The 21,701-nt window shown below is 43.1% G+C and overlaps 1 protein-coding gene and 1 pseudogene across 1 annotated transcript; both read right to left on the bottom strand.

Moving 5' to 3' along the window:
- Positions 1 to 1,525: 1,525 nt before the first annotated feature.
- LOC127456349 (extracellular calcium-sensing receptor-like) lies at positions 1,526 to 6,975 on the bottom strand. Its single transcript, XM_051724795.1, has 6 exons — positions 6,749 to 6,975; positions 6,279 to 6,576; positions 4,703 to 5,536; positions 4,303 to 4,524; positions 2,508 to 2,631; positions 1,526 to 2,421 (listed from the first exon to the last, which is right to left on the bottom strand). Exons 1-6 carry the CDS (start codon positions 6,973 to 6,975, stop codon positions 1,526 to 1,528), a joined length of 2,601 nt encoding a protein of 866 aa, XP_051580755.1.
- A 4,210-nt stretch (positions 6,976 to 11,185) lies between these two features.
- Positions 11,186 to 21,269, bottom strand: LOC127455849 (extracellular calcium-sensing receptor-like; annotated as a pseudogene).
- Between the last annotated feature and the right edge of the window lie 432 nt (positions 21,270 to 21,701).

Genomic DNA, 21,701 nt, shown 5'->3' on the forward strand with positions numbered 1-21,701 from the left:
TACCGTAATTCTACTAATAGGCGCGATTTTAGTTGCAGTTGACTTGGTGAAATTCCAAAAAATAAAATCAGGATGTACGCCTATTAGAATAGAAAATTTTATTTTAAGTATTTTAAGTTGTATGTTTTTAAATGGCACATGCATTATACAGTTTATTGCGTTAACATCAGATAATATAATAAATTAAGCCAGCTAGATATTGAACCCCTTCTCCATTTTTTTATGAAGGATCTCTCATTGTAAGTGTCATTCATATTCACCTTGATATGAACTTAATGAACTATAGATTATTTAAGAAAACAAAAACTTTATTTCAAAGAAGAAGGAAAAACTAATTAATGCTTACAAGCAATGCAAGGCTTTTGAGAATGTCTGTATAACTAATTCCCAACTCAATATAACACTCAATCAAATTGTCTCTGTCCATAACAGCAGCCATAGATGTCTCTTCACTACACTAAAAGGTCGATGGATTCATTAAATTGTGGGCACAAATTGGTAATACGTGGCCATGATTTAACTAAACAAGAGAGCGAATTAATAAAACGTACTCATGTAAGACTCATAAGTCATGGGAACAAATTCTTGAATCTTAAATATTTTTTTTCCACACATGTCATGAGCGGGGCTCCTTTCAGAGAAGACCCCGGAGTTTATCGAAAACTGTAGGTAATTGTTTTGTCATTTTGTATTTCTTTAACGAGGTTGAATGAGAAAACACATGCGTTTTTATTTGGAATCGGGCAGTAATACAAATTTACCAATTCTACTATATACATCAGGGGAAACTAGTTCCAGAGTTTTCTTACAAGCATGCTGGTCAGTTAGAGAAATGTAAACATCCACTAGAAGTACTGTGTTTTGTCCCATATTATTTGTCTTTAGATGTAAATGCATATTTTGACTGCTAAAACAATTGAGCCTTTGTGAAGTGTACAGTTAAATAAAGCGTACTTTAGTAATGAATTCATTTGTAAACACTTTTGAATGAATATTTTAATTGAACTAATCATTTTCATGCAATTCAATTGGTTCGATCATGAACGATTTGTGTTTTTAACGTATCAGTTGAGTCAGTGACTCAATGAATTGAGGACTTACTCATAACAAAAAAAAGACGCCCATTTGTTACAATCTGCTAAAGATGTAATTGCTGAAATGGTCACTGACTTACTGAACAAGTGAATGAAATTAAAATGAAGGATTAATCAAAATCCCTATAACTATTTGGAAAGGCGCAAATGCACAGAAGCAGAGTGATACTAAACCTCAGCACTCTTGCAACGCCTCTTGTCTGGAACTTTGAATTTTTGCCACCTGCTTACTGTGCATACTGTATGTTAACTATGGAGAAAATAAGTCTGTCCTTCTACTGAAAGTGAGTGCCAGAAGTTAAAAAAGAGCTATTTGGAATAATAGAAACATCAACAACAAGTGTATTTAAAAAGCAAGGTTTAATTGCAACTTCATACACATAAATGCAAACTAAGTGCTAAGACTGCAACATTTTATGATCAGCTGGGTACTATTTTTTCATCATATGCTTTTTGTCATTTTGTTCGGGTTTCAGTAGTACAATGTAACATTTAGGAGCAAATATACACAGCAAGAGACCAAAGGCAGAGGCTAGAATAGCGAACACATGGACAGCAACCATATACTTTCCACGGGTGCTCGCATAAACTGGAATGAAAGTAATCCACACAGCAAAAAATATTAGCATGCTGAATGTGATGTGTTTAGCCTCATTGAAGTTATCTGGTAGTTTTCTTGCTAAAAAGGCCATTAGGAAACACAAGCAAGCTAGGAAGCCAATATACCCTTGCACACACCAAAATCCAACTTCAGATCCTACAGCACATTCAACAATTAATGTTGCACTCATGAATTTGCTGTTATAGGAAGCAAAGGGTGGCTTGGTTGTCAACCATATGATGCAAATTAGGGCTTGCACACAAGTGCACAGGATCACACTTGATCTTTGTTTAACAGGGCCAAACCACTTCATTACATTACTGCCAGGGAGTGTGGCCCTAAAAGCCATTAAAACTACCACAGTTTTTGCCAGGATACATGAGATACAGAGAGCAAAGCTGATTCCAAAGGCTGGATACCGAATCCGGCATAGCCCATCAGTGGGTTTTCCTATAAATGTCAGACCAATCAGGAAGCATGCACAGAGGAACAGGAGGAGAAGGAAACTTAGCTCTATATTGTTCCCTCGTATGACTGGTGTCTTCCTGTATATTATAAACACACCAAGCACTGCCAATGTTGCAAAGGCTCCGAATGCTGAAAATGTCCAAAGAATTATTCCCAAAGGCTCCTGATAGGATAAAAACTCTAAAGTTTTGGGAATGCACTGGTTTTGGGCTTGGTTTGGCCATGTGTCCTTTGAACATACCAGGCAATCAATTGAGTCTGTGGGAAAATTGGGGGAAAGGGCATAAAACACCAGTTTTCTTCCAGAAATACCATTAAACGAGGAGCTGTGATGAAATTTGCACCTGTCTGATTACTGATCTCTCCTTCAGCACATGGTATGCAGTCAAAGCAGCAGACAGGCTTTCCTTTTTGCCTGGCCTTCCTGGAGCCTGGCAGGCAGCTTCTACTGCACAATGACTCTGGTGCCTAATGACCACAGCAAACAAAGCAGTAAAGAAGCACTACATAGTATGAACTCTTTGAGAGTGCATACCATTAAGTAATTTAATTGCTTTAAGAAACACCCTAAAGATAATTTTACGTTGTTTTTTTTTAATGATAATCTATACTCACTGAGCACTTTATTAGGAACACTGTTGTCCTAATAAAGTGCCAGATGCAGTCTTTTGCTGTAGCCCATCTGCTTCAAGGTTCGATGTGTTGTGCATTCTGAGATGCTATTCTGCTCATCACAATTGTACAGAGTGGTAATCCGAGTTACCTAGACTTTCTGTCAGCTCGAACTAGTCTGGCCATTCTCCACTGACCTCTCTCATCAACAATGTGTTTCCGTCCGCAGTACTGCTGCTCACTGGATGTTTTTGGCACCATTCTGAGCAAACACTAGAGACTGTTTTGGGTGAAAATCTCAGGAGATCAGCAGTTACAGAAAGACCCCATTTCTACCTTGCATTAACATGAGTTTCATATCTGGAAAGTATCTGGATATTCTTTAGCTAGATTGCATTTACACCTTGCAGTCAAATGTGTCTCCACTGTGATCAGGTAGTGATCCGGTCAAAGTAACCCAAACAAAATGGAAAACACTACTTACATATTACATTAGAGCCTGTGGTAACTGAAAATTCTCTGTCTTTTAGCAAATTTTAAATGGATAAATCAAATGCTTTCTATTACTTTGACTCTTAGGGTTTGTCCCTCATTCAAAAAATGTTTGGCGGTTGCCAGAGATAAATTTCAGGTCGTTGATGCAAATCTAATGATATTATGTCGCCCGTGAGTGAAGACCGGTTTCACGTGAGTGTCGCGGGAGATTAGAAAACAGGAGAGAGACACGAGCAAGTGGGGATTTGAGGAGAGAGACGAGATATACCAAATGTATTCCAATGGAATAATTCATGGAATTTTGTTCATTGTTCAGGTGACAATATTGCAAGACAGCAGTGTCTGTTGTGTTTTTCACATTGCAATGGCAGAATAAACAATAAAAGGCTAGAACCCACAACATAGCACTTTAGCAGATGACTGTAGCATTACCTCATCACATAAGTAATTACTTACGTAGTTGTATCTGGATAACGAAAATGCATGAGCATTTACACATTCTTTGAATGTGGTCAGAATCCATGTTAATGCAAGGAGTAAATGGGACCAAATACTCAAACCAGCTCATCTGGCACCAACAATCCTGCCATGGTCGAAATCACTGAGATAACATTTTTTCCCCATTCTGATGGTTGATGTGAACATTAACTGAAGCTCCTGACCTGCATCCGCATTATTTATTTGCATTGCACTGCTGCCACATGATTAACTGTTAAGATAATCACATGGATAAGAAGGTGTACAGGTGTTCCTAATAAAGTGCTCAGTGAGTCAGTTGATTAATATAATAAATAATTAACTGAGCAACTCAAAATCTAAAGCGTTGTTGGATCATCTATAAAATGCAATTATTTTATTTTTTAAACATGTATAACGTATTTCAATATGCATGTGTTTACTGCAAAATGAAATCAGCAGAGTCTATTTCCATTTACAAAACTGGATTCTACTTTCAGCCATAAACATTAGAAAGAGTTGAAGGAAAAGCAAACACAGCAAGGAATATCTGGAGATGAGTGGGATGGCACACACCTTTTCTCCTTTATGCCACATAATTACTGGCTCATCTATTACAAGGTCCTTGTCCTCTTCTAAGGAGGCATCATAGAAACCCACCCTTACTAGCTGAAGGGAGCCGTCAGACCCTCTTTGCAAATTCATCAGGTCATAGGATGCAATGGGGTCACCATTTTCATCAAATCGGACCTCTTCCCCTAATGTTGTGAAGTTTGTACGTTTCATGTAGTGCAGGAGCTTGGGTCAGCATTGGGAGACGCATGAATGATGCAAAGTAAAGCAAAAACATTAAAATACATTACATTTACATTTGTAGAAGCGAGAGGTTCTTTGTTTCACACAAAGTTTACACTGTCTGATCATTTATTATCAGGAAAATTTAGGCAATGCATGTTAACTGTGAAGTTACACACACCTGCCAAGGCAGAATTGGATTCAGACTCCCACATGTCGCATTCTGAAAGGGGCCCTCTCCTGGTACACATGTGCTCATGTCATGTAGTGCATGTGCTATAAGATACACAGCCTTGTAAACATTATAGGAGACTCTGAGTTGTGACACATCTGAATAAGGAGTGTACACATCATTCAGGCTCTCGCTACCATTGCAAGGTGGCCAGTTCTGTGCCATTTCTCCATGTACATGAGTATTTAAAGACCCATTAAGCCGACAATGGAAAATCTCTTCCCAAAATTCATAGAGAAAATGGGACATGTGAGCAAGTGAAACATTTACTCTTTTGAGGTAACTACCAAGATTTGGAATATCTGCCCTCCGGATGGCAAATCCCAATGTTCCCTTTAATAGATCGCCAAAATCCTCCCAGAGGGCTTTTGATGTGGCCCAGGCCTCACTGGCAATCCACTGAAGATGTGTAACATTTTGGTGTCTGCACTCTTTTAGGATACTATGCAGTTCTGATTCCCCAGAAAAGTTTAGTATGACTGTGGCAGAAGAGGTTCTTAAAATGTTCACAAGCTCCTCCACTGCATCTTGGATCAGTGCAACAGGATAAAAGTGGACGTAAGCAGTACAAATATTAAATCGTTCAGACTCTTTGAGGAAGAGCTGGATAGCAAAACGGGCATAGTCTGAATCCACACCGATAACTCCAACCCATGTCCACTGAAAATAATGGACAAGCTTTACCAAAGCCTTAATCTGAAATGCATCACTTGGCATTGTCCGCATGAATGCAGGGAACTCTCTCTTATTGCTGAGACAGGAACATGAAGCAAAGTAGCTCACCTAAAACCAAGTCAAAACACAACATTTCAGCAAGGTTAAAAGTGCAGCTCATAAACTACAAGCCAACACCCAAACAGAAAAAAATAAAATAAAAAATTACTTTGAAAACATTGTCAATTGACCAAATTATCAATATCTATTTTATATAAGAAATTTAAAAAAAATAAAAAAAATAAAAATTTATTCACAGATATATTGTGGCTTGTGGCTCTTTTATGGACATGATAAAAGAAAAAATAACCTAAAAATGTTCTTCATGTGGTAAAAGCTAAACTAACTGGTTTCATTCATGTGAAAAATCTTATTTACATCACTGAAACAACCTGAATACATTAGGTTACACAAACAAAACAAATTTTAAGGTTAAGATTAGGTAGAAATAACTCCTTAAGGTAACAATGACAAGTTAAAGTGTAATGATCAAAAGTGAATTCAAATAAAATGATTAAAATGCATCACTACCACATCATAGCCCTCATAACTAAGGCAAGGTAAATTTAATGGTGAAATGATACCAATCAAAATGTTAAAACACACAGTAAAAAATATTTGTCCTAAAAATATTCTTCATGTGGTAACATCTATATTAACTGGTTTTATTCAAGTTAAAAAATATATTATTTAATATGACTGAATCAATCTGACTACATTAGGTTACACCAACGAAAGTAATGTGTTAGATCAGAAGGTAGCCCCTTACAACTGCACATTTAAAGATTTTTACAGTGTGTTCTTGTTTTACCAAAGGCATTTTGAAGGGGCCTAGAGTTCTCTGAACAGCCATGGACACTCCTGATCCAGCATCTCCCACTATTACAGGGCAGGGCTGCTTTTGTGTGTCTTCACAGCCTTGTCCACTGCCCCTCTCAGGCTGTCCATTGACCAGGAGAAGAGACATTTTCAAAGATACAGGTATGTCATCACAGCTGTCTCTGATGTGGTAGCCCAAAGATAGGTTTGGCAAAAGGTCTTGTCGCTGATTTATTTCATTTACAGCAAAGATCATCGTCTGCATCCACCTCATGGCTCGAGAAGTGAAGCTGCAACAGATATAACATACAGATATAACTTACATTATATGTAAATATTTTAATAGCCGTAATACAACCAAAAATTTAGCTTAACAATGACACCACATAGATAAAGTAATACAATTTCTAAACAAGTGTATTCTTCATTTACAGAACATCTCTCAGAAGCCATGACACACACAATTTATACTTGGTTGGCTTAGGTTCAGTCCTGAAAGAAGAAACTGATGATGTAGGGCTGGAATGCAAAGGGAAAAGTCCTCCCAAAACAACATCTCCACCCTGGTAAAATCTTTGATTTCCCTCATCTCCTTGATAAATGCATTTATCCTTGCTTTCAGACTGACTCTGCACACCAACACACAGCAGAAGCCAAAGAGTGGACAGAGTTTCATGAAGCCGTGGCATAACTCACATAGACAAATGGAGCTGCTGGGTACAGCCTATATATACTATCTGTGATTGAGGGATGGTCTTAAGTTTTCACAAGGAAACATACAAACCAATAGTATATGTCAGCATGCTGTCAATCTTGTATGGACCATGCCACTTTGAATGTAATCACTTCTTTAATCAAATGGTAATGCACGCCTGACTGACATTCAGCTATGAGACCACACTTAAATATTTAATTAAAAAGTGCTAAAATGCTAAAATAAAGACATTTTCATGTAGGTTAATTTAACTTTAGCTGTGCTGGTGCTTTAGTATGTAACATTTAAAATGTTTGTAGAAACCAATTTATTAGTTAAAGATACAATGTAATTTCTTGCATCTTACTCATGTTACAGTTGCACAGAGTAATTACATAAGTGCTAATTAATAATAATGAATGACATGCTCTTAGTATATAATTATTAGAATTGCTAAAAATAGAGGTAATTAATAAGATGTGTAACATGGACAGTAAAGCCCAAAGTATACTTCGGTTTTGACATGAATGCTTAGCATCTGCATACAGCTGAACGCGTGCCTGTCAAAGTATACTCATTTCACTGGGCACGCATAAACAGGCAGTTGGCACATGACTGCTATGAGATACTGGACTAATTTTCCTCAGGAGTTTAGGCCCATAAAGATGTGTTTATTTACTTCAGTCTCGAGGTATACAACTGCAGGTATCTCATGACTTCTTTACACATGACGTGCACATCCACTGTTGTTGTTCTCTCCGTGGTTGCTGTTGGCTTGGATTCCCTCTCCATGGCTTTAAGGTAGACCACTTGCAAATTGCTGAACCTAAATAGGAACTATTATTTGGCGAATGACTCCTATGAACATTGCCGAAATATTGGATTACTGCGATCTAAGCGCTATATACATCGCTCTTCAAGGCGCAGTTCTATACACTCATCATCTGATGCCAGCCTTGTTCCTATATTGCAGCATAAATCTCATAGACTGCTGTGCACTGGTGTTGATTTTAACAACCTGTCTGCGCTTAAACGCGCAGAGGTTTCTCCGTTATCCTCTGTGCACTCGCGTCTGGTGAAATCGGCGCTTTTTAATGCACGCTCTGTCAACAACAAGGCTGTGATTTTAATGGATATTATCACAGAAGAAAATTTGACCTTGTGTGCTTAATTGAACCTTGGCACAAACAGTCTGATGGACTTTTGTTTAATGAACTTACTCCTACAGGCTACAGGTTGTTTGATCAACCCTGCGGTGGGAGAGGGGGAGCAATGTGCTGCATAATCAACCATACAACATAATTCCCATGGCTATTCCCCAGTTTAATTCTTCTGAATGTCTCATTCTGAGTGTCCCTACACCCTTCACTACTGCCATAGCTACAGTCTACAGCCCTCCTAAGACAAATGTAGATTTTTTTTTTTTTTTTTTTTTTTGTCAGTTTGCAGATCTACTGTCTATGTTGTGCCTTAAGTTTGAGAGAACTCTTATCCTGGGGGACTTCAACATCCACGTTGACATAAAAGGACTTTTTGTCATTATTGGAGTGCTTTGATTTGAACCAGCTTGTGGACTGTGCTACACATTAATAAAGGTTACACATTAGACCTTGTGATTGCAAATGGATCGTTTGTGTCTCAGTTTTCCACTGCTGATTTAGGGCTATCTTTTTTAATATGGATCTCCCACACACTAACATTTCCTCTTCTCGCGCTCTAAATTATCGCAAATGGAAATCCATTGATCTCTCTGATTTCACTGACTTTATTGACTCTTCTTTAAGTTGTTTTTCTCCATCTGACCCTCTGGATGACAAAATTTCTATGTTAAATACTGTTCTCTTGTCTGGCTTGGACTCATTTTTATTCCTATGAAATCACGGCCTGTCTCCTTTGTATATTCCGCTCCCTGGTATAATGATGAGCTGCACTATGAAGGCAGCTTGTCGCGAAATGGAGTGAAGGTGGTGTCTCTCTGACCTGAATGTACATCATCAGGCTTGGAAAGACCACTTGCATGAATATAAGGCAGAAATTGTATCCGCCAGGTCCCGCTGTTTTTCTCAGATAATTGTCAATAATCAAAGAAATCCCAGACAACTGTTTCATACCATTAACAAATTGCTCAAATGTAACAGTTCCTCTATTGTGCCTGCTTCAACTCACCTTTGTAATAGATTTCTTGATTTTTTCAGCACCAAGTTTGACAATGCTCGTAAATGCATTCTTTATACACCTGTCTCATCTGCTTCTCTTCTTAGTATTTCTTATTTCTCTGGCAGCTCTTTCTCCAATTTCTCCTCACTTGACCTGGTTTCTCTCGGTAATGAGGTATCACAAATGAAAGCTGCCACTTCCATAGTTGATCCTATTCCAACTTGTTTGTTTAAATCATGTTTCGCCTCTTTGTGTTCTGTTGTCTTGAGTATAATAAATGACTCCATGTGCACTGGTTTTGTGCCAGCAGCATTTAAAACTGCTGCTGTAACCCCTGTACCTAAAAAGACTAACTTGGACAATCTTAACAACTTTCGTCCCATTTCTAATCTTCCCTTCCTTGCAAAAATTTTAGAATGAATTGTGGCTTCTCAATTATACACTCATCTCACTGTAAACAATCTTTTCGAGCCCCATCAATCTGGCTTTCGCAAACTCCACAGCACTGAAACAGCATTAGTTAAGATGCGTTTCAGACCAGGACATTTGTGCGGCTGCGAGTTGGCCGTCGCCTCACACTTTTGTCCTATTTTATAGTCTGGACATTATAGAGCCATCATTGGCTCATTCAGTCCGTGGTGTGGGTAGTCAATCTGCCGATATTTAAAAAAATAAATAACACAGTGAAAGCACAAGTTTGTTCTTGTTTCCCCTATCCACTCTTTGGGAATTTGATGGATCTTGCACATTGGACACTACAAGTCGGTTGACTGGTCTGCTTCAGAAAACATACAGTATATGCAATACGGGAGTTGGCTATATCCCATAGTGAGATACCGAATGGATGTAAGAAAGTGAACTTTAGTTTACAAACATAACCCCGGTTCTCTGATAACAGGAGTGGGGTATCTGACCACTCTTCCCTCCTTGCAGTTTCACGGAGAATAGATATGCGGAGAATGAAGAAGGGACCTATGGCAGTGTCTTATATGAGGGAGGTGGGACTCTCAACTGGTCTATCAACTGTCAGTTGTGGTGTCATTGGTGCTTCCAGGATCGGATACGCCCGAGGCGTTTTACCATAGTGAGATACCTCACTCCTGTTATCAGAGAACAGGGGTTAAGTGAGTAACCTAAAGTTTCTGTTGGGGGCATCATGGGTAAAATCAAGGAGCACCTGTTATGATGTATTACTCAGGAGTACGTCACACATGATATGCATACAGCATGACTAAAGTATAAAACAAAGGGTAACACAAGCATCTTCCAGCCTTTTGTCTTGCTGTGCTTAACAGGATAATGATTCGTATTTTTTTTCTCTCTGTTTTTTTACCTCACCAGCGCAGCTGGATAAAGCATACATTAGTGGTGAATTCGTTCATAAATGATTCAGAGCTTTTCAGTGAATCGTGTAAGTGAACAAACCGTTTTCATGCATTTCAATTGTTTCAATGACTCAATGATTCAATGACTCGCTTTTAACAAAAAAAGATGCCCATTCGTTAGCATCTGCTGGTATAAAGATGTAATTGCAGAAATGGTCACTGACTTGAGTGATACTAAACCTCAGCACTCTTGGAAAGCCTCTTGGCTGGAACTTAGAATTTTCGCCTCAGCGTACTGTGCAAATGTTAACTGTGGAGATAACAATTCTTTCCTACTACTGACAGTGGATCACAGAAGTAAAAACAAAACAACAAAAAATATTTGGAATAATAAAAACAAGTCGAGTCAAGTAATTGTTTTATTTGTATAGCTCTTTTCAAAACTCACATAGTATCAAAGCAGCTTTACAGAAAATTATGCTATAATAGAAAATGAAGCTGTATTGTCTGTAAAGCTGTAATGTCTTAACAACAAATGTTTTTTTTTGTTTGTTTTGTTTTTTAAGCAAAGTTTAATATCCAAGCTTAGCTTCTGTTGAAATCTTTTTGCTGATGGACAATTGTTGGATATGCATGCACATCAAATAGGTGTCAGGATGCAGTGTGAATTTGATACAATAAATACAACCTTTAAGTGTTAAGCCTGTAAGATTTTATGATGAGCTAGGTACTATTTTTCATCATATGCTTTTTGTCATTTTCTTCAGGTTTCAGTAGTATAATATAACATTTAGGAGCAAATATACACAGCAAGAGACCAAAGGCAGAGGCTAGAATAGAGAACACATGGACAGCAACCATATACTTTCCACGTGTGCTCACATAAACTGGAATGAAGGTAATCCACACAACAAAAAATATTAGCATGCTGAATGTGATGTATTTAGCCTCATTGAAGTTATCTGGTAGTTTTCTGGCAAAAAAAAAAAAAGCCATTAGGAAACACAAGCAAGCAAGGAAGCCAATATAACCTAGCACACACCGAAATCCAACTTCAGATCCTACAGCACATTCAACAATTAATGTTGCACTCATGAATTTGCTGTTATAGGAAGCAAAGGGTGGCTTGGTTGTCAACCATATGATGCAAATTAGGGCTTGCACACAAGTGCACAGGATCACACTTGATCTTTGTTTAGCAGGGCAAACCACTTCATTACATTACTGCCAAGGACTGTGGTCCTGAAAGCAATTAAAACTACCACAGTTTTTGCCAGGATGCATGAGATACAGAGAGCAAAGCTGATTCCAATGGCTGGATACCGAATCCGGCATAGCCCATCAGTGGGTTTCCCTATAAATGTCAGACCAATCAGGAAGCATGCACAGAGGAACAGGAGGAGAAGAAAACTTAGCTCCATATTGTTCCCTCGTATGACTGGTGTCTTCCTGTACATTATAAATACACCAAACACTGCCAATGTTGCAAAGGCTCCGAATGCTGAAAATGCCAAAATAATTATTTCCAAAGGCTCCTGAAAGGATAAAAACTCTAATGTGTTGGGAATGCACTGGTTTTGGGCTTAGTTTGGCCATGTCTCCTTTGAACATATCAGGCAATCAATTGAGTCTGTGTGGAAATTGGGGGAAAGGGCATAAAACACCAGTTTTCTCCCAGAAATAACATTAAATGAGGAGCTGTGATGAAATTCACACCTGTTTGATTACTGATCTCTCCTTCAGCACATGGTATGCAGTCAAAGCAGCAGACTGGCTTTCCTTTTTGCCTGGCCTTCCTGGTGCCTGGCAGGCAGCTTTTACTACATAGTGATTCTGGTGCCTAATGACAACAGCAGACAAAGCAGTGGAGAAGCACTACATAGTATGAACTCTTTGAGAATGCATACCACTAAGCACTTTTATTGTTTAAAGGAACACCCTATAAATAATTTTAAGTCTTTTTGTAAGATAACTTCGATTAATAGTGTGTAAATAAATCAAATTAACTGAGCAACTCAAAATCGAAATTGTTGCTGTTTCATCTATATAATGCAGTTGTTATATTTATTAAGCATGCATGACATACAGTATTTCAATATGCATATGTTCATTATTAAATGAAATCAGCAGAATCAACAGGCATTTTCCATTTACAAAACTGGATTCTACTTTCAGCCATAAGGATTACGAAGAGTTGAAGGAAAAGCAAACATAGCAAGGAATATCTGGAGATGAGTGGGATGGCACACACCTTTTCTCCTTTATGCCACATAATTACTGGCTCATCTATTACAAGGTCCTTGTCCTTCTAGGGACACATCATAGAAACCCACCCTTACTAGCTGAAGGGAGTCATCAGACCCTCTTTTCAAGTTCATCAGATCATAGGATGCAATTGGGTCACCACTGTCATCAAGTCGGACCTCTTCCCCTAATGTTGTGAAATCTGTTCATTTCATGTAGTGCAGGAGCTTGGGTCAGCATTGGGAGATGCATGACAGATACAAAGTAAAGCAAACACATTTAAATACATTAAATTTATATTTATAGAGCTGAGAGGTTCTTTTGTTTTTTTAAGTGTACACTGTCTGATCATTTATTAATAGTAAAATGTAGGCAATGCATGTTAACTGTGAAGTTACACACACCTGCCAAGGCAGAATTTGATTCAGACTCCCACATGTCCTATTAAGGGACCCTCTCCTGGTACACATGGGCTCATGTTGTGTAGTGCATGTGCTATCAGATACACAGCCTTGTAAACATTGTAGGAGACTCTGAGTTGTGACACATCTGAATAAGGAGTGTACACATCATTCAGGCTCTCACTGCCATTGCAAGGTGGCCAGTTCTGTGCCATTTCTCCGTGAACATGAGTATTTAAGGACCCATTCAGCCGACAATGGAAAGTCTCTTCCCAAAACTCAGAGAGAAAATTAGATGTTTGAGCAAGTGAAACATGTACTCTTTTGAGGTAACTGACAAGATTTGGAATATTAGCCTTCCGGATGGCAAACTCCAATGTTCCCTTTAACAGATTGCCAAAATCCTCCCAGAGGGCTTTTGTTGTGGCCCAGGCCTCACTGGTAATCCACTGAAGATGTGTAACATTTTGGCGTCTGCACTCTTTTAGGACACTACGAAGCTCCTCCACTGCATCTTGGATCAGTGCAACAGGATAAAAGTGGACATAAGCAGGACAAATATTAAGTCTTTCAGACTCTTTGAAGAAGAGCTGGAGAGCAAAGTGGGCATAGTCTGAATCCACACCAATAACTCCAACCCATGTCCATTGAAAATAATGCACAAGTTTTACCAAAGCCTTAATATGAAATGCATCATTTGGCACCGTCCGCATGAAAGCAGGGAACTCTCTCTTGTTACTGAGACAGAAACATGACGCAAAGTAGCTCACCTAAAATCAAGTCAAAACACAACATTTTAGTTAGGTTAAAAGTGCAGCTCATAAACTACAAGCTAACACCCTAATGGAAAAGACAGTACTGCAAAAACATTGTCAATGCTCCACAATGATAAATATCTATTTTATATAAGACGTTATGTAAAAGAAATAAATGCAAAATTATGCACAGATATATTGTGGCTTGTATCTTTTTATGGACATAATAAAAGAAAAAATAACCTAACATTTTCTTCATATGGTAACAGCTAACTAACTGGTTTTATTCATGCCAAAAATCTTATTTAACATCAATGAAACGACCTGAATACATTAGGTTACACCAACAAAACAAATTTTAACGGTTAGATGAGGTAGCTCCTTAGGGTAACAAATTAAATTTAAAGTGTACATATTTGATCATAAGTGAATCAAAATAAAACGTCATGGTTACTTGCGTAACCTCCATTCCCTGATGGAGGGAATGAGACATTGTGTCGATGTCGTGACACTAGGGGTCACTCTTGGAAGCCCGAGACACCTCTGATCTTTGAGAAAAAGCCAATGAAAACTGGCGAGTGGTATTTGCATGCCACTCCCCCGGACATACGGGTATAAAAGGAGCTGGTATGCAACCACTCATTCAGGTTTTATGCTGAGGAGCCGAGACAAGGTCTGGCCATTTCAGTGGGTAGTTCAGCATTGTGGCAGGAGGGACACAACGTCTCATTCCCTCCATCAGGGAACGGAGGTTACGCAAGTAACCATGACATTCCCTATCTGTCACTCACTCGACGTTGTGTCGATGTAGTGACACTAGGGGTCCCTATACGAAACGCCACAACTGGCTGAGACCACACCTCTCCCAAAGAGAGGGGGGGATATTTAAGTGGAAAAAATACATCACATGGTCTTGTCGACCATGTGGAGAGTCTTCAAGGTAGGTCCTAACCAACGGGGGAGGAGATACTACAAACATGGAGACTGGGGCAGGGGGGCTCTGCCCAAGGAAGACGCAGTTTGCCAACAGGGAAACGAATTAGCGGAAGATATACATCACATGGGGTTTGCCTTACAGGGAACCGCCACATGCGGAGCACCTACCCCAGAACAGGGCTCTTAGTTAGCACGTGTACTGGGCCGGCAGCGAGTCTCTCCGAAAACTCGACTGCCACAGGGCTCGGAGGAAGTCAACCAGGGAACATAGTTTGTGAACACTACTGGGAATTAATGGCGCACGTCTTCAGCTCAGAAGAGTTGGAAGGCGCTATGTGCAAGCGATACACCCGGCCGGCTATCCTGGGCTTATCCGCTTGTATTGCGTGCCACTACCTGGGACGAAACCTGTTCCACCCGGAGGTTGTAGAACCTTGCAAAGGTGTTGGGTGTTGCCCAGCCCGCTGCTCTGCAAATGTCTGTTAGAGAAGCACCCCTGGCCAGGGCCCAGGTGGCTGCTACACCTCTGGTAGAATGGGTTCATAGCCCTACCGGGGGTGGCATGTCTTGGGTGTGATATGCCATAGCTATGGCGTCAATGAGCCAGTGGGCGATCCTCTGCTTGGAAACAGCGCTACCTTTCCGCTGTGCACCAAAGCAGACAAAGAGCTGCTCAGAGATCCTAAAGCTCTGCATGCAATCCAAATAGATGCGTAAAGCGCGCACCAGACAGAGCAACGATAGGGCTGGGTCTGCCTCCTCTTGAGGCATCGCTCGCAGGTTCACCACCTGATCTGTAAAAGGGGTCGTGGGAACCTTGGGCACATAGCCTGCTCGGGGTCTCAGGATCACGTGAGAGTAGCCCGGACTGAACTCCAGGCATGTTTCGCAGACAGAGAACGCTTGCAGGTCTTCTACCCTCTTGATGGAAGTGAGCGCAGTCTGGAGGGCAGTCTTCAAAGAGAGTGCCTTAAGCTCAGCTGACTGCAAAGGCTCAAAGGGGGCTCTCTGTAGACCCTGAATAACTTCAGAGAGGTCCCATGAGGGAATGAGGCGTGGTCTGGAGGGATTCAGCCTCCTGGTGCCTCTTAGGAACCTGATGATCAAGTCATGCATCCCTAAAGACTTACCATCGACTGCGTCGTGGTGTGCTGTTTATGGCAGCAACGTACACCTGCAAGGTGGAAGGGGACAGCTGCCCTTCCAACCTCTCCTGCAGGAAGGAAAGCACTGATCCGACTGCGCACCTCTGGGGGTCTTCCAGTCGGGAAGAACACCACTTAGCAAACAGACGCCACTTAAAGGCATACAGGCACCTCGTAGAGGGGGCCCTAGCCTGAGTGATCATGTCTACCAGCTTAGGTCTTCCACGTCCCGTCCAGGGGCCAGACATGGAGATTCCAGAGGTCTGGTTGCGGGTGCCAGATGGTGCCCCGTCCCTGAGAAAGAAGGTCTTTCCTCAGGGGAATTCGCCAGGGGGGGGCTGTCGCAAGGATTGTGAGGTCTGAGAACCACGTCTGGGTGGGCCAGTAGGGTGCTACCAGGACGACCTGCTCCTCATCCTCCCTGACCTTGCACAGGGTCTGTGCAAGTAGGCTCACTGGGGGAAACGCATATTTGCATAGGGCAGGGGGCCAGCTGTGTGTCAGCATGTCTATGCTGAGGGGGGCCTCGGTCAGGGCATACCAGAGCGGGCAGTGGGAGGATTCTTGGGAGGCGAACAGGTGCACCTGTGCCTGTCCGAATCGACTCCAAATCAGCTGGACCACCTGAGGGTAGAGTCTCCACTCTCCCCTGAGGGTAACCTGCCATGACAGCACATCCCCTGTAGTGTTGAGGTTGCCCGGGATGTGAGTGGCTCGCAGCGACTTGAAGTGCTGCTGACTCCAGAGGAGGAGACGGCGGGCGAGTTGTGACATACAGCGAGAGCACAGATCGCCTTGGCGGTTGACATATGCTACCGTTGCCGTGTTGTCTGTCCGAACTAACACGTGCTTGCCCTGGATCAACGGCCGAAACCTCCACAGGGCGAGCAGAATTGTCAACAACTCGAGGTAGTTGATGTGCCAATGCAGTCGCGAGCCCATCCACAAGCCGGCGGCTGCGTGCCTGTTGCAAACAGTGCCCCAGCCCGTTTTGGAGGCAGCCGTCGTGACCACGGCGCGCCTGGAGACCAGTTCAAGGGGAACAGCTGCCCGTAGAAATGAGAGTTCGGTCCAAGGGCTGAAAAGATGGTGACAGACCAGCGTGATGACCACGCGATGTGTCCCGCAGCGCCATGCCCATCTCGGGACTTGAGTCTGAAGCCAGTGCTGAAGCGGTCTCGTATGCATCAACCCAAGCGGGGTGGCCACCGCTGAGGATGCCATATGCCCCAGGAGCCTCTGAAAGAATTTCAGTGGAACCGCTGTTTTCTGTTTGAACATCTTCAAACAGGCCAGTACCACCTGGGCATGCTCGTTCGTGAGGCACACTGTCAAAGAGACTGAGTCCAACTCCAAACTGAGGAAAGAGATGCTCTGAACTGGGAGGAGCTTGCTCTTTTCCCAGTTGACCCGAAGCCCTAGTCGGCTGAGGTGTGAGAGCACCAAGTCCCTGTGCGCACACAACATGTCCCGAGAGTGAGCTAGGATTAATCAGTCGTCGAGATAGTTGAGAATGCAAATGCCCACTTCCCTTAATGGGGTCAGGGCTGCCTCTGTGACCTTCGTGAAGACGCAAGGAGACAAGGACAGGCCAAAAGGGAGGACCTTGTACTGATATGCCTGACCCTCGAATGCAAACTGCAGGAAGGGTCTGTGTCAAGGTAGAATTGAGACGTGGAAGTACGCGTCCTTCAGGTCTACCGCCGTGAACCAATCTTGATGCCGGACGCTCACCAGAATGCGTTTTTGCATCAGCATCTTGAACGGGAGTCTATGTAAAGCCCGGTTCAGTACTCGCAGGTTCAAGATTGGCTGCAGCCCAATGCTTTTTTCGGTACGATGAAGTAGGGGCTGTAAAACCCCTTCTTCATCTCGGCTGGAGGGACAGACTCTATCGCACCCTTCCGTAGGAGGGTGGCGATCTCCGCGTGCAAGGTAGTAGCATTTTCATCCTTCACCAAAGGTGAAGTGGATAGCGCTGAATCTGGGTGGACGCCTGGTGAACTGAATCATGTAGCCTAGTCAGACGGTCCGGACCAGCCATCGCGATGGATTGGAAAGCGCAAGCCACGCATCCAAGCTTTGCGTGAGGGGAACCAAAGGGACAATCTCGTCGGACGTACCAGCTGGTGGGGCCTCGCGGTGGGGCAGAGCTCGAGGTGCCACACCATGTTGTGGCCGTGCTGATTTCAGGGACATCGAAGTACTTACCTGGCTCCTTGTGACCACCCCCGGAACAGCCTGGGATGGGGGAGGAAGAGGCCAGTCCCCGTGACCCGTGGAGACTGTCACATCGGGGGTAGATTTGTGCCACAGCTGGGCGCTCAGGGACGGAAGACCACCGCTGGAGCGCCAAACCTGCCAAATAGAGTGGTGGACGGTGGTTGTGATGACGGCCGTGCACACCGGATACGTGACGCAGGGAACAAGGAAACCACTCTTGCTGAACTCTTGGGTACTGCAGCCACTTGGGCATGCACCGCAATTAAATGCAAAGGAAACAAAAAATTCTCCTCCCGGCCCTCGAACCGAGGGATGGAGTGGTCTGCTTACCAGCTCCAGAGCAGCGGGTTTTGTCGTCCCTGGGTCACCCGTCTCAGGGGCGCTTTGAAGCCTCTCACGGGTTCTTGGCAGCCGCGAGACGGCTGGTGTCTGCTTCCTGCGGTAGGCTCTATGCCGGGGCCAGGCCGAAGGGGTGGGCTGTGGTGGAGCCGGTGCAGTCACCGCAGGGGGACGCCCTTGGCGACGAGCAGACGGGGTGCAGGATCTTGAGCCGTGTCGGGGCAGGATATGCCGGATAGCCTCCATCTGCTGCTCCACCATCGAGAACTGCTGGGCAAAGTCCTTGATGGTGTCGCCAAATAGGCCAACCTGGGAGATGGGGGCAGCAAGGAACCGTGTCCTGTCGGCCTCACCCATCTTGACCAGGTTGATCCAAAGGTGGCACTCTTGGACAACTAATGTGGACATCGTCCGCCCGAGAGACTACACCGTGACCTTCGTTGCTCGGAGAGCAAGGTTGGTCGCCGAGTGCAGTTCCTGCATCAATCCCGGGGCGGAACTACCCTCGTGCAGTTCCTTTAGCGCCTTGGCAGACTTGCAGGAGAGCAATGGCATGCAGGGCAGAGGCGGCTTGTCCAGCGGCACCATAGGCCTTGGCCGTCAGAGACGACGTAAGCCCACAGGCCTTGGACAGGGGCTTTGGGCAACCACGCCAGGTGTCGGCACTCTGCGGGCATAAGTGCACCACGAGCGCCTTTATCCACCGGGGATTGCTGAATAGCCCTTGGCCGCCCCACCATCGAGGGTAGTGAGAGCGGGAAGCTGAAAAGATTGGGACCAGGCAGTAAAAAGTGCCTCCCATGAACTTGTCAGCTCTTCATGCACTTCCGGGAAGAAAGGAACGGGGGCGGGGCATGGATTTGAGCGGCGCCGCGAGCCCAGGAACCAATCATCGAGCCGCAAGGGTTCAGGGAAGAGCGGAGGGTTCCAATCTAGCCGACGCTCGCGGCTGCCCGGGAAAGCATGACGTAATCTCCACGTCAGCCTGTGACTGGGCAATCGTCCCTGAAGGGAGGAGCCCAGCTGAGGCTTCCGCGTCTGAGTGGGTCCCCAAATCGCCCCCAGTGCTAGCTGTGCTGGCCTCATTCCCGTGGGTATAAGGACCGAGGCAGGGAGCCTCTGGGGTGGCTTGCGTTCTTATTAAGGCAAGCCGCGACCGCATCGTTGCCATGGACATGTTCTCGCAATGAGTACATGACCCATCCATGAACGCTGTCTCCGCGTGAGCAGTGCCCAGACACGAAAGACTGTGATCGTGACCATCAGAAGGCGAGAGATAACGAGTGCAACCAGGAATAACACACAAAGGAAAGGCATCTTAAAAAGATGCGACTTTAAAAAGATGTTCCGTGTGTACCGCTCTTTTAGAGAAATATACTCTTTTAGAGAAATATACTCTTATTTCTGCCGAAGCGCCCAGGGGCATTCTCTGCAGTGCACCAGTGCAGAGGAGGAAGAAGTCGCTGAAACGCACCATCAGATCCAGCAGAGGTGAATGAACAGTCGTGGAAATTCAGCTCAGTGAGCATGACCGTTCAGCTCCGAAGAGAAAATCTGAATGAGTGGTTGCATACCAGCTCCTTTTATACCCGTATATCCAGGGGAGTGGCATGCAAATACCACTTGGCAATTTTCATTGGCCTTTTATCAAAGACCAGAGGTGTCTCGGGCTCCCAAGAGTCACCCCCTAGTGTCACTACATCGACACAACGTCGAGTGAGTGACAGATAGGGAACAATAAAATGTCATATTACTACCACATCATAGCCCTCATACTAAGACATAACTAAGACAAGGGGAAATGTAATGGTGTCATGATAAAAATCATAATGTTAAAATACACTGTAAAAAATATTTGTTAGGTAACCTAAAAATATTCTTCATGTGGTAACATCTAAATTGGTTGTTTTTATTCAAGTTAAAAAATCTTTTTTAACATGACTGAATCAACCTGACTACATTAGATTAGACCAACAAAAGTAAAGGGTTAGATCAGGCTGGAGCTCCTTACAACTGCACATTTAATGTTTTTACAGTGTATTTTTGTTTTACCAAAGGTATTTTGAAGGGGCCTAGAGTTCTCTGAACAGCCATGGACACTCCTGATCCAGCATCTCCCACTATTACAGGGCAGGGCTGCTTTTGTGTGTCTTCACTGCCTTGTCCACCGCCCCTCTCTGGCTGTCCATTGACCAGGAGAAGAGACATCTTCAAAGATACAGGTATATCATCACAGCTGTCTCTGATGTGGTAGCCAAGAGATAGGTTTGGCAAAAGGTCTTGCTGCTGGTTTATTTCGTTTATAGCAAAGATCATCGTCTGCATCCACCTCATGGCTCGAGAGGTGAAGCTGCAACAGATATAACATACAGTACTCTTTCATTATATATAAATATTTTAATTGCTGTAATACAACAAAGAAACATAGCTTAACAATGACACCACATAGATAAAGTAATACAATTTCTAAACAAGTGTATTCTTCATTTACAGAACATCTCTCAGAAGTTGTAACCATGACACACAGTTTATACTTGGTTGACTCAGGTTCGGTCCTGAAAGAAGAAACTGACGATATGGGGCTGGAATGCAAAAGGAAAAGTCCTCCCAAAACCACATCTCCACCCTGGTAAAAGCTGTAAGTACCCTTATCTCCCTGATAGAGGCATTTGCCTGATAGATTATCCTTGCTTTCAGACTGACTTTGCACACCAACACACAGCAGAAGCCAAAAAGAGAGCAGCGTTGCATGAAGCCATGCCATAACTGACACAGACAAATGGAACTGCAGGGCACAGCCTATATATACTATCTATGATCAAGGGATGGTCTTAAGTTTTCATGGGGAAACATACAAACCAATAGCATATGTACTTCTTTGACCAAATGGTAATGCAAACCTGATAGACATTCAGCTATGTGACCACCCTTAAATATTTAATTAAAACATTACAATGTTTGGAATTTAAAAATTCTCAAATAAAGACATTTTTCATGTTGGTTAATTTAACCCTAGCTATGCTGGTGCTTAAGTATGAATTAAAAATTTTAAAATTTTTTGTGGTGGACACACTTCATGTTAATTTAAGATACAGGGCTCTATTTTTGTGAGTGTGCAAAGCACAGCACTACATGCAAAGACCATGCACAATGTCTTGTCCAATTTTCGTGCCAGCGCAAGTGGGCATGGGTGGGA

Source organism: Myxocyprinus asiaticus, chromosome 18, assembly GCF_019703515.2.
Source record: "Myxocyprinus asiaticus isolate MX2 ecotype Aquarium Trade chromosome 18, UBuf_Myxa_2, whole genome shotgun sequence".
In the NCBI taxonomy this organism is placed as follows: domain Eukaryota; kingdom Metazoa; phylum Chordata; class Actinopteri; order Cypriniformes; family Catostomidae; genus Myxocyprinus; species Myxocyprinus asiaticus.

Bases quoted from the DNA above. Each gene is read 5' to 3' on its own strand.
- LOC127456349 (XM_051724795.1), bottom strand. From the start codon at position 6,975: ATGCCACGGCTTCATGAAACTCTGTCCACTCTTTGGCTTCTGCTGTGT. The intron at 2,632-4,302 runs GTGTGTGCCATC...TGTGGTCATTAG, and splicing joins TGTGGCATAAAGGAGAAAAG to GCACCAGAGTCATTGTGCAG. The intron at 2,422-2,507 runs GTGCAAATTTCA...ATTTTCCCACAG, and splicing joins AGAGATCAGTAATCAGACAG to ACTCAATTGATTGCCTGGTA.